This window comes from Trichoplusia ni, chromosome 9 (assembly GCF_003590095.1).
Source record: "Trichoplusia ni isolate ovarian cell line Hi5 chromosome 9, tn1, whole genome shotgun sequence".
Classification (NCBI taxonomy): Eukaryota; Metazoa; Arthropoda; class Insecta; order Lepidoptera; family Noctuidae; genus Trichoplusia; species Trichoplusia ni.
Genome location: NC_039486.1, coordinates 13,758,331 through 13,776,482, shown reverse-complemented (window position 1 = coordinate 13,776,482; position 18,152 = coordinate 13,758,331). Strand labels below are relative to the sequence as shown.

The 18,152-nt window shown below is 36.6% G+C and overlaps 1 protein-coding gene across 3 annotated transcripts in view; it reads right to left on the bottom strand.

Moving 5' to 3' along the window:
* Positions 1-3,640: 3,640 nt before the first annotated feature.
* The window catches only part of LOC113497287 (kinesin-like protein CG14535), a 564,341-nt gene continuing 549,829 nt past the window's right edge, over positions 3,641-18,152 (bottom strand). For all 3 annotated transcript variants that reach the window (XM_026876776.1, XM_026876778.1, XM_026876777.1), the window contains 4 exons: positions 12,596-12,689; positions 10,115-10,312; positions 9,809-10,024; positions 3,641-9,510 (listed from right to left, as the gene is read on the bottom strand). In XM_026876776.1, coding sequence (XP_026732577.1) covers positions 6,830-9,510; positions 9,809-10,024; positions 10,115-10,312; positions 12,596-12,689 — 3,189 coding nt within the window. In that variant the 3' untranslated portion in view covers positions 3,641-6,829. The remainder of the gene's footprint in view (positions 9,511-9,808; positions 10,025-10,114; positions 10,313-12,595; positions 12,690-18,152) is intronic.

The following is an 18,152-nucleotide window of genomic DNA, read 5'->3' as shown; positions in this document are numbered from 1 at the left end:
ATAGTAAGAAAGTTAATTATCATTACTTTCTTAATTGAAACAGACCTTATAAATTATCCTACGCACACATCGCGCCGTATTCAGGAAATGAGCTATGACGTGTTTCTGATTAATCTCGCGATCACAAAGTACACATAAAATCACGTGTTTTCATAGCTTTCATAAAATACAGCGCATAATGGCGCACTTATTACAAGCAGATGTACGCAAGCATCGTTTAAATACACATAAATTCTTATAAACACTTCCTTAAACGAGTTTCTCCTGATTTACAGGTTTTATCATTTCGCCGCTGACTTATACCTCCCAGTTTATGCGATATCTTATATTTTTATTGGAGACAATAAGGGCTTAATAAAACGAAAAAAATGACGGCAGCATCTGGTGTAATAAAAGACTTTCTACGTGGCTACATTATAATGCAGTCATATTAGCTCATAAATGTGAAAAGTATGTCATTTTCGCACCATTATTTTTTACCTACAACAGTTTCCCTAATAGAGCAACTTACATAAGCTACAATAAACATAAGAACATAGAACAAAGAGGTTGCAATACGTTTCAGAAACTTATTTAATCACCGAACCAAAACAACAAAACACTGGCTGCATATAACTTTGAAACATAGAACAGTTAAAATACAACCACGAATTCTAAATTAACATGCGAAATTCAAATTTTCATTCTGTTCCATTCAGCGGCAGGATAGTCGATACATTATATCGAATAGTGGCCAGGCTTATTTACGCGGTCGGCGGGACATATTTTATGCCCCTAGAATCGATATGTCCCGATTTAGACACGGTTAATGGCCCGAAATGTTGCTGTTTTGCCTTCCGGCTCTGCTCGGAATCCTGCAAAGCCTATGTAGACAGAACCTGAGCTCTGCTCTAACTGAACTTTGATGGCTATTTTTAGAGATTCAGATTTAGATTCAGATAACTTTATTTAGAGGATAAAGTGAATTAGACCTTAAAAGCTTAGCTACTGAATCTTGTTTACAGGATTGAATAAGTAGTTAATCGGTTAACTACTTACAGTTTATACAGTTTTCTCTATTTTAGCTCTAATTTTAGAAGTTGTTACCTGACAACTGGTGAAAGAAAACGTCGTGAGGAAACCTGGATTCCAAATATTGGAATCTGAAATCTCCCAGCCTTAGTGCGCTAACGAGGTGATCAATGTACAAAGCTTCGGACACAAAGCGGAAGAGGCCTGTGGCCAGCAGTGGGACGTATGTAGTCTGGTATTACTATTATTTGGACCTATATGGCCATAGCTGTATTTTGGTATTTTAGTTTAAAAAAAATACTTTATTATTTCTAAAAAACGAAACCAAGAAGAGATTGTCACAAGTGCCTGCCGAGTGAAAAATGGTAAACGCCTACACAAATAATTATAGCAGAGTTGTATGAATGCGTCACAGTAGGCGACTGTCATTTGTCAGGATCTCAGCTCTCGTGGCAAATTAGCTGCGGGCGTGTCCTCGTCGATAAGAATTAGACGAGATTATGGTCAATTCTTTTCTATTTAGAAATAACTTATTCACTAAAGTCCTAACGGACGCACAGATAGCGGAACCTTAGTTATAGGGTTCCGATTTGAACAAGAAATGAAGCAACCCATTTTTTTATGGTGCTTCATAACTTACGTGCCAGTTGAATAAAAAAAAAATTCTAACCTATAAGGTAAACTTTTAAATTCTGCGTTGAATGTAAATCGCTAGCTTAGTAGGATCACCGCGTCTTTATTGGTATAATCTCAGTAGCGAAACGCAATAAAGGTTCTATTCACAAGGACACACTAGAACATACTCGTATGTTGGGTATTAAATTAGAATGGCATTGAAAACGAATACTTAGACCTCAATAAATACAGCACAAAGATATGTAATTTGGTAGTGCGGTTACAGTTTATAGACATGAATAAGGAAAAGTTATAATAGAGAGAAATAATGAACTGTACATAGTTATTTAACTCTACATACCAGGTAAGATCATGGTACTTAACAACTCAGTTTTATCTATACTAATATAAAGCTGAAAAGTTTGTTTGTTTGAACGAGCTGATCTCAAAGAAGGTCATAGATATCTTCATATCCGCGCGGAAAAAGTAGCGGGTAACAGCTATTTACGTGTTGATAAATACAAAATCAATCAGTACAAATCCTCACTATTTCTGTTGTTTTTATTTTGCACCGGATTCAGGTATTGCAGTCAATGTTTCCTCTCAGTATCTTCTCGTGTGGTTCAGCGTTATTTTCCATCACATCCTAAGGGATGGCTGGGAGCGAAGTGTAAACACGGCTAAAGTGCGTGCGCTTTAAGTTGGAGTGCGCTCTCAAATCCTGAGAAATCGCTGCGGCTTCGGCCGTCTCTCGACACGTCTTGGATGCTGCCTCGATTTGTAGGCTCCAGCGATTAACCAACAATCACTCAGTCATGTTCACAGTATGTTCCTTCTCTGCATTTGTGGAACAGACTGTGAAGATTTTGTTGTACAATATTATTGCCAAATCCAACATTATTCTTTAAAAATTCGCTTTTGAATATTTTGCCCTATGTAACATACAAACCCTCTTTCAGTGGTCGGATAAAACATTGATTTAATAAATGATATATGGGAAAATGCTACTGAGAGTAAACATGTGACAATTTAGGATACTTCGCTATATTAAACAATTGGGGACGGTCAGCGTGTAAGCATCGTATTATTTTGCTTTGTTATAGTATTTCATTACTTTTAACCCTATAAAAGGCTAAGACATAGGCAAGATTCAACCCTATAAATATTTAAGTATCAAACACCGCGAAAGCCTATTAAACAGGCCGGAATGTCAAGAGGATAATGCAGATTGATTCGGCTCAACTCGGAGGAGACAAATTCGATTTGCGACAGTGCGGTGTAACGCACAGATTTGACGCCTTGAAAAATATACCAGATCCCGTGTTGAGATTGCACTTGCCTGGATCTCTGTACGTAGCTATTTTTCTACCCTGTTGAGCTTCCATTGGCAGCTTTCGGTATTCTTCGAAATGTAGCATAGGAAAATTTTACACTACTCCGAGAATTTATTTTGCTCTTTTTTCGGGCTGTGTTGGTATATAACTGTTCTGTCTCATTGTTTCTGTAGTTGTATAAGTTTATAATACGTGTGTATTCAGAAATACATATTGTGTCTTGTAAGTGTCAGTGACTTATATTATTAAACAGCAATTAAACACAAGAATTAAAATCCCTAATGCTGGGGTCGCTTTTTTAAGTCGTACGTTTATCATTTGTCTTGTACTAATAATAAAATAATAATATAATATCCTGGGACAACTCACACACGGTTATTTGATCCCAAGCTAAGCAGACCTTGTGTTATGGTAACCAGAGAACTGATAGACTTACTTATATAACGACCTCCGGTATAGCAGTCAGGGTCACTAACCACTAGACCAACAGCCTGCCCGTCAGACAGAAAATATTGCTTAAAGACGATGGCATAATGTGAAAGTGGTCGAATATTACTTACTCTAAGTATTGTTATTATGAATGAGCACTATGTATTTAAGAAATGCTGGAACTAGAGTTTCCTTTCCTTTTTTATTTTCTATAGTTTATTCCTCACTCAAGAGCTTCTGTATTAATAGGCATTATTTAAGGCACTGAAAATAAATATGTGACCGTTCCATTTGGCTTATACAAACCTAAGTCAAGCAAAATGTCGTCTGCTGCCATTGCTTCAAGACCTAAGCTCTAAATTATGGTGGATAAACAAAGAATATCTATTCAAAGGGTCGCGCAGAATTTATTTTTGCTTCGCGAAAGGCATACAGTGTCGTTCGGTAAACTAGGCCTGCGAATTCGGGACACGTTCAACGTCGCCGAAATGTTTCTGGGATGGGCTTTTCCAAGAAACAAAACTCGCTACACAATACAAGTTGTCCCATACTGTACCCTAACCATTTCTAACACAGCTGGTCAAAATGGCCATTTACATTCGGCGTAGAAGTTGGATTTTTTTGTTCGCCATCTATGGAAAAGTCGGAGGTCGATTTTGTTAAGAATTCAATTTATTTTTGTATTGAAACTAGAATTGTTTAATCCGAGAACTGCGTTGGATCGCCAGAAGGTGCCAACCTACTTTATATTATAATATGATGGAGAATTTGCAGGTTATTGTGATTAGAAATTTAAATATTCAATTTTCGACCTTATTTTCTTGTTTTCTTAGCAAAGGCAGGTCATTGGAATATATTGGTCCCAATGCGATCGTTTCATCGTATATTACTAAAACATTACACAATACGTACTCATACCTACTTATGCCCAGATTTTTGAAGTTGTAATCCTAGTCCCCATTTATTTCATTATTTTGTTTTTCTTCCAGTTGTGTTGTGTCCGTAGAGGTTTAATGTCTTATGATAAATGTTATACTTTCAGCGTTTCCCATATGAGTCAGGATTGATACAGCATTATATCTACCCCTGATATCTATTCGTTTTGTTATTATTTCAGCATGTATCACGTTCCAATGTTTCGGGGCCATATACTGTAGCTCACAGGATAACCATCTTTATTTCTTAAGTTATTAGGTGTATTATTGCTTAAGGTATTTTGGTATGTTTACGCTATTCGTGTTCTTGTCACGTGCGATGCGGCTCGCCGGTCGACGCGTGTGCCTTCTTTGTTCGAAGCTATTATTTTTATCCGCATTTTGTACTTATTGGTCCTGTATTATGTGACAGCGTGCGCGTTATTAAATAATCGGATGTTCGTTTAGTTAAGGATGTTGGCGGGAAAAGGAACAGAGATAGCGTCCATAAACGTGGATCCAATATAGGAAGGTTTCTCTTTGGTAAATACGAACAATGCCTTTGCTAGCAGCTAAAAATGCTTACACCTACATATTTTATGTTAGAATGCTAATGCTTTTTCTTCCTTAGTCAATATTGGTAATTTCAAGAAACGAATTTATATATCACTAAGAATACATAAATTTTTATCGTCGGATTTCCCTAGATTACACTTTAAGCAGAGCAATTTACTTTAGAGTGGTTATCACCCTCTTTCTTCGCTTCCATCTCAATAGTTTCATTTTCCTCAATTTCAGTCGATCACACTTCCTGACATTAAAAAGTACGCTTTCCTCAACCGGCAATTTCGAGGCAATTCCAAAAATCTTCGTAAAATACGGAATTTATTGGCTTTACCGTTGAAAATATAACTTTCCCCATCCAATGTTAAAACGTTAAAATCTTTTAGAACCCGATAAGCGTTATGGCTAACCAGCTGCCACTTTAACAAATTATTGGTAGATTTCCAAGAAAAAAGTTGTCACCCCCGCGAAGGGTAGAAACGTAGTAGACGCCTTATTTGATAGCTTGATTTTCGCAGAGCGCACGTAGAATGTTAAATTACTGGCGAAATGAAAGATAATAGGGCTGCATCTTAACAGGGGAAAGTTGCTCTACTTTTGAGGAGGGAAAAAAGTTTATATCCCCAAAAGATTTTGAAATTCCTATCCCTGGGGCGCGAGAGTACTCGGTATCACATTATTTATTCATGGTTTTTTTTTAAAGTGCTTGAATGTAGTAGCTCCTATTCGGATGATCTCTTTACTGTAGCATAAACGATTTAAGAAGCGGGTATTTAAATCCTTCTTTGTTTGTGAACGTCTTCACAACTTTGTAAGAATATTGGATCTCCAAGATCTTAAAATATCTGATAATTATAAAGCCTTGCTTGTTTTTGAATACTTAAGCTTTAAGGAATTCATGTATAGTTTTACTTGTATTTAGCGTAAGTCGTATCTTCAGAAAATTGGTCTTTGTATTAGATTTCATTCCCAAATTCTCGTACCTATACTAAAGGAACTAGCAAGTAGTCAGTAAAACCACAATTAATCGAAATCGAACAATTTATTGTAAACTAATACGAACGCATAGTAGAATTTAGGATATATATTTGTAATATTAATAGTACGATAACAAAACATTGACAATAAAGCGATAACTTAGTTCACCAACATTCGATAAACATGACGATTGCGGTGAGTCTCGACGAGACTAGAATCTGTCAACGTTTACATTATTACAATATATCAAAACGTTAAAGCTATATAAAACATGGCCAATGAAATGACAACAGTCTTATTTCCTAAAAACGAGATTTAGTTACATTGATATAAACATACGCGCTTTGTTCTAGTCACTTACATAAATTGCATTAGTTGTAAGAGAAGTACAGTCAATCAAAATGGAATATCAAAGTCTATTTCGGTTATAAACATTCAACAGTGAAAAATTGGTATAGAAAAAGATTTTGTAAGTGACTGGAACAACAACGCAGGATAACATTACAATGAGGTCAGTGCCAGTGCAGATATAGAAAATAATTTCCTCGATATGAAATTGTCACAGGCAGGGGAAGACAGAGGAAGACATCTTGCTTTTGAACAATCCACAATTCTTGTGGACTCAGTTCAAGAGCTACTTTAAAATGATTTCTCAATTCGTTGGGATAAAGTATTTCTCATGTTGACAGTATAAAAGTACAAAAATGAGCAGAAGATAAACGCTAACAAGGTATAGCATATCTTGCATAACATCTGTATTTACAATAGTGTTACAATTACCTAAATTATCATATTTAGAGCGCGGAGAGCTAGAAGCTTTCGTAATTCTAGAAAAATACAGTGGTAACCTGAAAGTGTTGAAGCATTTATTTTATAAATACGAGTACTAGAGTACAAAAGCAGTCTCCAGATTAAATTCGGTAACGTAGCTTAACGATATCTATTTAGAATTTTACAATTTTAATACATTTTGATACATTTGTTCTAAAAATCACTGATTTCTGGATCTGTGTCCGCGTACTTGCATGTGAAGGGGTTTCGTAGCCATGAGCAGAAGGATCGGTCACTATGTTGTTTGTATTTTGCTGTAGTGTGTTTTTTAGCGTGTGCTCGAGCGACAGCAGCTCGCCGCGTAGGGTATGAATCTAAAGAAGACGCGTCAGAGTCTCTTGGCACTGAATCGTAACCTGATTCAGCTCGTCGTGACGTCGTTGCAGGGCTGTGTTTGCCTGTCCGCGGTGTAGACTCATGACCGCTGTCATATCCATCAGGTTTTGAACTGGCGACTACTCTTGCTATTCCCTTATCACTCTTTTCCGTTCGTGGTTCAGTGGTTACGACCGGAGCTGTAACTTCTAGATGCAAGTTTGACTTCAACTCTTTAAACGATGGAGCACCACTACCAGGTATTCGTCTCTCCCTCTCTTCTCTTAAGTTAGGGTCTGATGCTCCATCTGGATGCCTAAGAGAAGCAATTCGTGCATCGGTTATGTCATTTCCTCGGTACCTCTCAAAAGGCCCGTAACAATCATTATGTGCCTCTAAATCTTGATATGCATCGCATTCTCCTACTGCACTACCCGGCCTAGACATTGTTCGTTTACAACTATTACATATTTTATCACTAGGTCTATACGCTGGTTCACTATATACAGAACCATCACCACCAAATTCTTCTGTGTCTCGAACATTAGACAAAGATAATGACTGAAATTGCGGAGCTATCCTCGTGATAGACGTTTCATTATTATCTAACATTCGACGAGAGCCATACAATTCAGTTAAACTCATTAAGTCATCAATTCTTGATCGTGATGAGGGTAAACTGTCATGGGGATTCAGATCGAATCCACGTTCCCCGTTGTATTTTTCAGCGTAAAATCCTATAGTTTGTCTAAGGTAAGCTTCATTTCTAATTTGACGTTCAACTTCACTGTATAGTGACAAAGTGTCTGTGAAAGTTGAAGCGACAGTCAAGTTTTCTTGACTGAGAATTCTCAACGGGTGGTCATCTAAATCTTCTTGATCTACTTCAGGCAATGGATTTTCGGATAGGCCCATACAGAATGCTATATCTTCTTCAGTTACTTGAAGACAGCTATCCTGCATCGGAACAGGCTCTAAAGGTTCTTCAAATTCATAAATTTCCAAAATTTCATCCTCATCATCATTGGGGCCTCTACTCATACCGTGTGGATCAATATCCCGACTGTGGTTTGAAACATACTCATCATCCATTCTTAACCTTTCCTTGTATTTACTATCTAGACTCTCCATAGAAACTTCTCGACTGCTTAAACTACTTGGTTGCATTATAGGCAGTGCGGGTGGTATTTCAGCTAATTCTTCACTATCATCATCTTCGTCAATGTCATTTTTAGTTGGTTTTGGACATTTTTTCTGCGCTGTATCAGTTAAAGGCGGGCCAACGTTTTCTTCTTCTATTGCCATACCCTTTGAACCGGCTTTTAAACCAGTCCTTATCGTGGATTCCTCCACATGAATTCTTCTTACTGAATCTTTCGTTACCGGTTCCATCTTATGGGCTGTTTCTGGTTCTTCAGCAGTTTTTCCAGGTTCTTTCTGTGCTGCTTGTCCTCTGTGACTTGGTGAGTTGTGTCTTGATTTATGGATCTGTGATGTTTGATTTTCAACCCATTTTCTAATCATATTTTTCTTATGGTTATCCATGTACCCATAACCAAGATTTTCACTTCCGTGTGCACCAAGAATACCCATTTGTAGTGGCAATGGATTCAAAGATTGCATTGGTACAGACTCAAATTGAATAGGTACTTTTGGTTCTTGCATTGGACCATCAATCCAAGTTTCTCGTTTCTTTCCTTGTGTTTCCTTGATTATATGCCTTGCTTCGACTAGTTTAGATTTTGATATTCTGGGACCATCAATCCATTGTTCATCACTGTTACTTTTCCCTTCTTCTGAAAATTGTTTTTGACCTGCTTTTTTAAGTGGTGTAGATTTTGACGTCGCAGAGTGTGCAGGAGACGCTTTTGGGGTGTGGCTAGGTTGAAGAGTTTTAAGCGGTGATGCTTTTGGCGATGAATGTAATTTATGTACAGGACTTTTTTCTTCAACTACTTTGGACAGCGTAGACTTATGCTTTTGATCGGCTGCTGACCCCCGTAACGCCTTGCTCATCACGCATCTGTTGTCACCTGAATTTATGTGTGGGATATAAACCGGCGGATGTTCTCCATCCGTCGCATCATCCAGAGGTCCTACGTAAATTACTGTATCAGCTGAGAGATCGCTACTGGATGGGTCTGGCTCACTACTGCTCGGTTTCGAAGCGTCTTCACCAGAGCTTCCTCCAGAGCCTGCATTATTATTGGCTGAGTATTTAACTTTTCTTCGTCGAAGTCTATGTATTCTTGAAGCTAGTTGTAACGTGGTTAACGTATCAGAATAGTTTTGGGCATTCGGTGAAACGTGGACTATCATTGCAGTATGGCACGTTAATGATCCTAAACATTCCTTCAATACATGTGTTAAATTGTGGTCTCGATATGGAAGATGCCTTTGTCCGTTGAATATTGCAAGTAATATATTTCCTAAACCAGATAGTGGTATTCCACCGTTTGTTTTTCCTCTCTCTGAGTTTCCTAGGTCGATTAAATGCAGGCGGCTGCGTCCTCCGGCAACTGTGAACAAAGAGAAAAATGTTTTTAATTCAGGAACTTTGTTGTTTTGTGACCAGTTTAATATGGCTGAGAATTGTGAAACTTGAAACATTCGTTTAAAAGATTCTTCGAATTATCCTAGCACAATAAAGGTAATTTTACTATGATTCAAATATAAAATTAGCACAATAAAACCTAAACTTATGTTTTCTAAGATTGCAAAATAAACAGGCAAATTTATTATTTTTCCTTACTATCAGTAGCTTTTACGATTGTAGTTTATTTAGTAGTTTTAATAATTATTGTTTTGACGCCTCACCTGCGCCTTTTCCTCCAACACTATACTGATACACGTGGAGTGTGTAAAGCAGGTGACTGTCCTTTCCCTCTTCTCTAGTGCCTCTGGTAGCGAGTGCAGCATCCAAATAAAATGCCGCCTTTTCAGCGCTGTGCACTCGAAGTTCTGATTGATTCTGCAGATGAGTCCCAAAGAGTGGATCGTCGCGAAGATATACTCCAGGCGATTGTTCCGTGTCTGCGTAAAAAAATATTAAATTATAATAAAAATTATCAACGTGTATAGTATGTGGTTAAAAATAAAATTACGTTGCTTCAAATTGCTCACCATTTTGATACGGTGCCAACAAGTCCCTGATCTGGTTGGTGTTGGTGCACAGTTCCACAGCTGACACCCTGACGGAGAACCTGGTGCCGCACTTGTGTCGCTGCTCAGCTATCCCTCGGAACAGCCACGTGATGGCGCACGGTATCGCGCCGAGAGACGTCGGTGTGTCCGGCCGCCCCAACATCGTGTAGGATTTACCTGGATATGAAAATTTAGGAGTTATTCAAAAATTTCAAATTCAAACATAATTGGGAAGTCAAAGTGGATAAAAAGTTTCTCAAAACTAATGAGTAATGACTGCACGGGTAGCCGAGTGGTTGAGGTCACCACACCAAACCCACTAAGCGCGACGTGTCGCAGGTTCGATCCCCGCTATGGACAAGCATTTGTGTGATCCACGAATGCTTGTTCTGAGTCTGGGTTTGTTTATGTAAATTGTATGTTTGTAAAATCCCCCCGCGACACAAGAATTAAATTCTTTACTGTGGGTGTCGTTTTAAAAGGAAGACATGTAACGGAGTAGATTTAAAACCTCCATCACAACTTCGGACTTTTAGTTAAGAGTAAATAAACCAAATCATTAACAAAGTGTTTTAGCTATCTATGCAGTCTAATAAAGATTACAGTAATCCCGAGCTAAACGACTTGATAGCTCATCGTTTAAATCCATTATTAAAGTCAACAGCGCCACAATAAACACAAGAAATCACTTTTAATACCAGGTAAGTGACTTTAACTCTACGTGGCATCCCAAAATCCTTCGATAATTAAAACGAGGTTCGAATTATTCACTCAGTTGGATCTCCGATCCCGAATAAGCGGGATGTATGACTAAGCTTGGATTTAGTGCCAACATTGCCGCATTTCCCCGAAACTTTCATCTCGCGAGGCATTCAATTTACATCTGAAACCTTAATCTATGAGGGGAGGTTCGGGTAAATTACCTCTTTCGTTTATAAAGTCTTCTTGTTTTGTGTTAATGAAAGTATAAGCCCATTTAGCTATTGTTTGTCCGCGGTATTATCTTGATCGCTTCGTTCGGATAATCCGTCGCAACTTGCTAAATTGATTTTGTGTCCCGATGAAACTTATTAATAGCTTGCTAATACTGTTAGGTTGGCAGCTATTGTGGTGTTATCAAGTTATAATGGTATTGTTTGCTCAATCCTATTAATTTAAAGTTATTCTTATCTTGTTTGGTTTTAAAATTGTAAAAGTTTCTAAATACTATTGAGCTGGTTTTGATTCTTTCATCAAGCCAATTATCTCTATCTAGATTTTAGTAAAACTTGAATTTTACAACAATCTATTTTTATATCAAACTATTCCTTCAGCTTCACACGTATAGTGTTAACTTGAAATGCAGTTAATACCAAAGTTCTGCCTCCATGGGTGTGCGAGCGAGACAGCGATAGCTCGTATTTATCAAACTTTCAATTAAGAGCACTCCCGACTCTTTGCCATTTAGATGCAAATCCCGGCGTCGAGTCGAGTGAGAAGTTTCATACTTTATAGTGCATAATTAGGGTTGCCACCTTCAAAATGACTTGTGGTTCCGCATAGTGGTTTTAGTGCAGTCGAAGGAACTAAATGAGAACCATTTGTTCTTAGTTACAACTCTACTGTGTACTATGTATAAACGTGTGACTTAGCGACTCATACACGACTTCGTTAAACCGTGGAAGACTTCCATTTGCATTTTAGCTAACAAGTACGTATAAGGCAGGTCTCGGAAAGCTACCAAACATTGTATTAAGACTACTATCCCTATTAACATAGTATTAAGTTTCAAAAACGAACAAAGTTATTTTTAATGAAAGGAAAAGAATCGAATAATTTTTATCTATCCTGTGTTTCATTAAAACTGTCCGAGTCCGTAAACTCACTCCTGTTTATAGTAATATTCATTTTATTTATTTTGCTATGCTGAAAATGCCAACCTTACGGCGGTCTTTTTAATCAACACCTTTGGATTTAATGCTAGATCCTGATTATTATCTGGAAGGCTTTACGCTTGTTATATATGCAGTGACGATACACTAGTTAGATATATTATGATTATATACTTTGATTAGTTGTCAGGAAACGTCGTCAATACTGAATGCGGACGGCATTTGAAACTTGTAAATAATGACATGGTGTCACAATGAGTGGTTTTATTGCTATTAGAGATCTTTTTAGATACTTTGGATAAAAGAAGTAAATTTTTTGGAGGACCGCAGTACACAGTTAAAAATAGAATTAAATACTAATAATAGCAATAACAGAATGGAAATGTATTTTTGTAAAAATGCTTTTTTAGAATAAGCTTTTGGGGCCTAAAGCAGTGAATGAAATGACTTTTGCAAAAACGCGATTCGATAATACAAAAAAATAACATAAGCTACTCAAAAGTAAAATTAGAGCTAACTATTTATTAGCTGTGCCAAAAGCTTGGCTCTCAATTAAAACTTCTCTATAATGTTAAGATAAAGATCTCACCTAGTCCTGCGTGTCCAAAGCAGAAGAGGCAGCCATCAGTGCCGTTGATGACGGCGTGGATGACGTCAGTCAGCGCACTCGAACATATCTCCGTCTGTAACAAGGATATGGTAAACCTGAGCATATATTTACTCACATACTTGATGATTAATATCAGTGTTAGGAAGCTGAAAGCCTGAAAACTGTTACAGAATATATGAACATAAGATAGAACACGTATTATTCCGTAAAAGAATCAGATAATTTAGGCTAGACGATGAAAAACAAAAAAAATTACGAATCAGAAAAATCTGAATGTAAGAAAAATCTATCATAAGTTTTCACTAATCTAATTCTGCACATAGCCAATAGCCCTAATTAAAATAAGTATTAAAAATGTACTGCCAAGGATTTTTTATTCTACAAAACAGAATAATTCCAGTTATTATTCCATTCCATTATATCACTTAACCCCAACCAACCAGTAAATATTAAAACAAATAATGATCAAAGCACCTCTAAAAGGGTGACCACACATTAAATTTCCCTAAAATTTAATATTATCGTTTCGCAAATCTCTTCACAAAACACCTTTTGCTCCCCTAACTAAAACAAAATTGTCTTAATACCGTGAATAATTTAGTAAAATCTGGCACTCAGGGTGTTTGTACCGGTACCGTCCCGGAGTGTACAGGGTGTTTTCTTTCGGCCCGGTCATAGATAATTACGATGGTCGCACGTAGATTAGGGGAGGACTTGAGATGAAATACGGAGGTGTGTTTATTGGTTACGTTGGTTTCCCCTTGTGACATCGAGTGGTATTTCAAATGATTAATATGTAATATTAAAATTATATTCTTATGGAGAAGATATTAGAAAAATGTGTTGATATATAAGCTGGAACAAGTTGGGTAATTTTATTTGAGGGTTTATTCAAAATAGTGTATGACATTAGTCACTATCATGGAATTAATTGTTTTATTTTATTGTCATCAACAAATATAATCTCTTCCAAAAGTCTATTTTATCACAGTGAAGTTGCACACTCAATTAAAATCCCAAAATAACAATGTCCAAAATCTAGAACACCATATTTTTAACCGCTGTTTAAGAGAAACTGCTTGCAGTAAACAGTTTTATTAAACTACGGTTATAAGATTTAAACTTTAATACTTCCTATTTTAATATAATGATCTATTGTTGCAACAAGTTTATGTTTTTTCCCCGGTGTTTTCGTTGGCAGCTTTCGCGGATAATTAAAAGGACTTAAGGTGAAGCACTGAGATTAGAGTGCGGTAGGGGGGCCTTCTGTTGTGTTTTAATTAGGATTAACGAAATTAGAACGATTAGTATCGTGTTATAGATGTTATTTTAACAACGCCCTCAATATGTGGCTTAAAATCTAACATTAAATGAAAACTAACAGTACCTAAGCTTGTGGTCAAGGAAATGATTCATTTTATAACTGAAAAATATTCAAAAAGTTTAAGTAGTTTAGCTATCTAATTATCTACTTATTTACAACACAAAATATATTTGAGGCCTGAGCCAACTAATGGTCACATTCGACCGATAAAATAATTACAATTATATAAAAAAAAAAACATGAAATAATTAAAGACTTGTCCTCTTGTCCAGCAAATCTCATGGTGTCCCTTTCACGGGGGATATACACTCGACACGGAAAATACTGAAATTGTTTTGAATGAAAATTTTAATGATGGCGACTCCGTTTACTAATTGAGAGTGCTTAGGCCGTAATGGAGGGAAGCCAGTTAATCAATTTCATAATTAATTTCGCTTCAATTCATTAGTAAAGACTTTGATTGGTATCAGTTATTAAAATAGATGAAGCTCTACTATTATTGTGGTGTCAAAAAGTCTGGCTATAGGTGAATTGGATCATTCATATTTTTTTTTTAATGTGCTTGAGAGTTTTAATTCCATCTCTAATTTATAGTTTTGTACAGCAGTGAAAATCAAAGGTTATGCAAACTGCTGCAGAAATCTATAAGCGAGCTTCAAACCAATGAGACTTTTAAAGTGTCTTTCGTGAGGATGAATCATTATAAATGATGCAACGGTTTACTCACGCGTATTTATCGAGATTGCCCGACTAGTTTCAGACCCAACCGGAGTCTTTAATCATGAGCTGACGCGGTGGCGAGTCGATGTAAAATGATTGATAGAACATATAGGTATGTATAGGGTCTTCTAAAACACTTTAGGAGGTCCGACATTGACTATTTAAGTACTACACGATGCAGAGAAGCGTATTTTGTCCAAAACTACAAAAACATTACTTAAAGATGTGCTTGTAGAAGGTAAACCAACAAACCGACCTTTTAACTTAGCATAATTTTACAATACACGCATTGCAGCTAACAACATGTTATCAATATAGAAATATTATTTTTATCATTCATTTCATATCTCTATTAAAGTACATGATTACGGAACATATAATAATCCCTCACATTTCATTTCAACAATATTATATTACGTAGATTAAACAGTGCATCATTTCACTAATATCCTATTTTAACTACCCGATGATTATAATTAAAATAGTTCATCATGACAGCCTAGTTCTGATATCATCCGATAATTATCTATAAATTTTAGCAAAACTTAATCATTATAAATAATTTTAGTGAGTTAAATTATCGTATAAACACACTGATGAACGGATTTTCTGATGTCAAAACTCGCTAAGCTTTCATAACTCACTTTTGGATGTATGATTTGTAACACAGAGTTTTTGACACGACTTTTTTTAAAAACAGAAATCAAAGTTTATTTTGCTTTTTAATTAGATGATGTCCTAGTTAATAATGTCCTTTTTATCTTAAAATTAGGTTCGACTGTTGTTTCTGGTACGGTAACTTAGGTATGTTTTTATCTTTTTCATTTGCAGGTCTATAAGTTTTCTGTTTCAGTCTGCTTACAATATCGTTTACTCGAGTATACTAACTCTACTTTACTAAACTAAAAACTAATCAATATCACCAGTTCGTTCAATTCCTATCAATCCGAATGACTAAGTAAGTGATTAGTTATAATGTTTAATTGTAATGTTTACGCAGTGTAGACATAAAGGTATATAATGACGGTGGATCCCGGCGGGGTTGACGTCGGATACTAAGCTCCTGTAAGCCGCCGTCCGGCCGTAGTCCGGCCGTCGTCCGGTCGCCGTCCGGTCGCTGAGTTATTGCTCGGATAACTTACATCAACGCGTATATATCTACGATACAGTTTGCCTTATATTGTTAATTGTCTTGATTATTTTACTTGTTTACTTTGGAGTCTTAAAGATTCATTGCTTTAGATCTTACTACTATACAACTTTATACAAATGGAAAGTCAAGTGAGTATTTAAATACCACTAAAAAAACTTTTGATATCAAAAATCTGTGCTTAGGCATCATGTGCGTTTGTTCATCTTGGGTTTGGAAAATGGTTCCTGGTTACTTTATTTGATAGGGTCGTGTCAAGGTACGAGTACATTTTCAACAACAAACTCGTCTCTGCTCAGATAGAGGAGTGCCATAGGTCACCACTGTGCAAGACGTGTCGTGTTTTCGATCCCCGCAAGACAAGCTGTTGTGAGATTCACTTACGCTTATTCTGCATCTGGGTATCTCGTGCATTTGACTTGAAAATTCATTAAGTTTCTTAAAGCACAAGAATCGTTTTATAATATCAAATAAAATAGAATAGTTAACAAATAGTATGTATGTTGTACATACATACTATTTGTTACCTAGTCTCTTGCTTAAAGCATTCTGTTTCGAACAGTCTTGATATCCAACCTTGCCTCGTAATCTCCTTTATATAGTGCTGTGCATTTAGCTCTGCCGGCTTAATGTGCACGTATACCACGTATGCTACGTATAGTAATTACATCGGTACATGAGCATTAGGCGGTTAACTGATTTATTGTGCCGTTTATGCCGCTGTGACTTCTGATCGCGATATTCGGTCTTAAGTGGGTTCGTGTGTAGGGGTATTGTTATTGGGAGAATGTTTTATGGCGTTTTGTGCTCTTTTGTTTTTGTGTTTTGTTTAATGATTATGCGTTGCAATGTCACGATTACGATTGTTAAGTTGTAAAATGTGTTTTATTTGATTCAAGACACCGCACAGGCCACATAGTAGGTATATTCCAACAGTGTAGTTTCAATTAAGCATTGTTTTCAGAAAAAGGAGGAATAGAATTCACTAATTGCTATTATCTATGCTCCGTTGTATATGTATAATTAGTTATCGAATTTAGTTATTTAAATGAAACCAAAAAAAGTCGTTAAATTAAAACTTAATAAAAATCCAATGTTTTACAAAAATATAGAAACGTACTATCCCAACTGTGACCTAGATATTCAAATGTAATAGCAATGTACACAGATTTAAGCTGTGAATGTGGTAGACATGGAGATTACACCATGCTAATGGGATTCGTATGCACTGCTGGCGTTGTGTGAATTGTTCGCGCTGATTGTGTGTGCTGTGTCGCCAGTGTTTTGTAATGTAGCTCGGCGGTTTGTGGACGCTCCATGTTGTATACCGTCAAGGAAGACGCTGGTTCATTTTGATAGTAATTTCTGGATTCTCGTTTAAATTTTTTTCTGTTCTTCGGACAGAAATAATCGAATGTTGGGTCGACAAAATTGTAATTTATGCCATTACCAAAAAAATATGATTCATTTGGAGTGCAATATCTAAGTCTATAAAATGAATGAAGTCTATAATTAGGCTATTATAGATACACAATCCATTTTCATAATCATCATCACCAGCCCATATTCGTTCACTGCTGTACATAGGCCTTCCCAATTGCACGCCATCGATCTACCGATATATCTTCGGCTGCTTACATCCAGCTCCTACCAACCATCTAGCCATCTCGATTATTAGTTATGTTTAAACTACATGCCTAAACACTAACAATTTTTTAACTATGTTACAAAAAACCGTGTGAAACCCAAAGACTAAAAAACAACGCCAAAGTCTCGGATCTCGTTAAAACCGCAAACAATTTCTATCGTTATAGTAAAAATGTGAAAATTTCTGTACTTATAGAAGTTGGGAGCGTTATTCGAGGAGTGCACGCCGTTTAACAATTTAAACATGGAAACTCGCGGCCCGCTTCGCCGGCGACATTTTTGGTGCATGAAATTCAGAAGGGGTGCGGAAGCGAGCGACAGACGCCGTGTGTGTGGGATACAGATGTTAGGTGATAGCGGGTTACATGTGAGTTAGTGGAACATCCCGCGAAATACTATAATGTGAGATGTTTTCAACTGATTTCAAAAAAGGAGGTTCCCAAATAAAAGGTTTTATGTTGGAAACCTCAGAGCTTTGGATTGGATAAACTGATTTTGTTGTTTCTTTTTTCATAGTCACTGTACGTCCTTAGAGCATATAAATAATAGTTTAATGTCAGTTTGTAGACAGAGGAACATCTTCCAGAGTTAATACGCTCACCGCTTTTAACTTGGACCGTTCGTTTAGCCGGAAAGTTTTATGTAATAGTATGTAAGTATTCTCTTATTTTTACCGGAGCACCGCCTCGGGACGG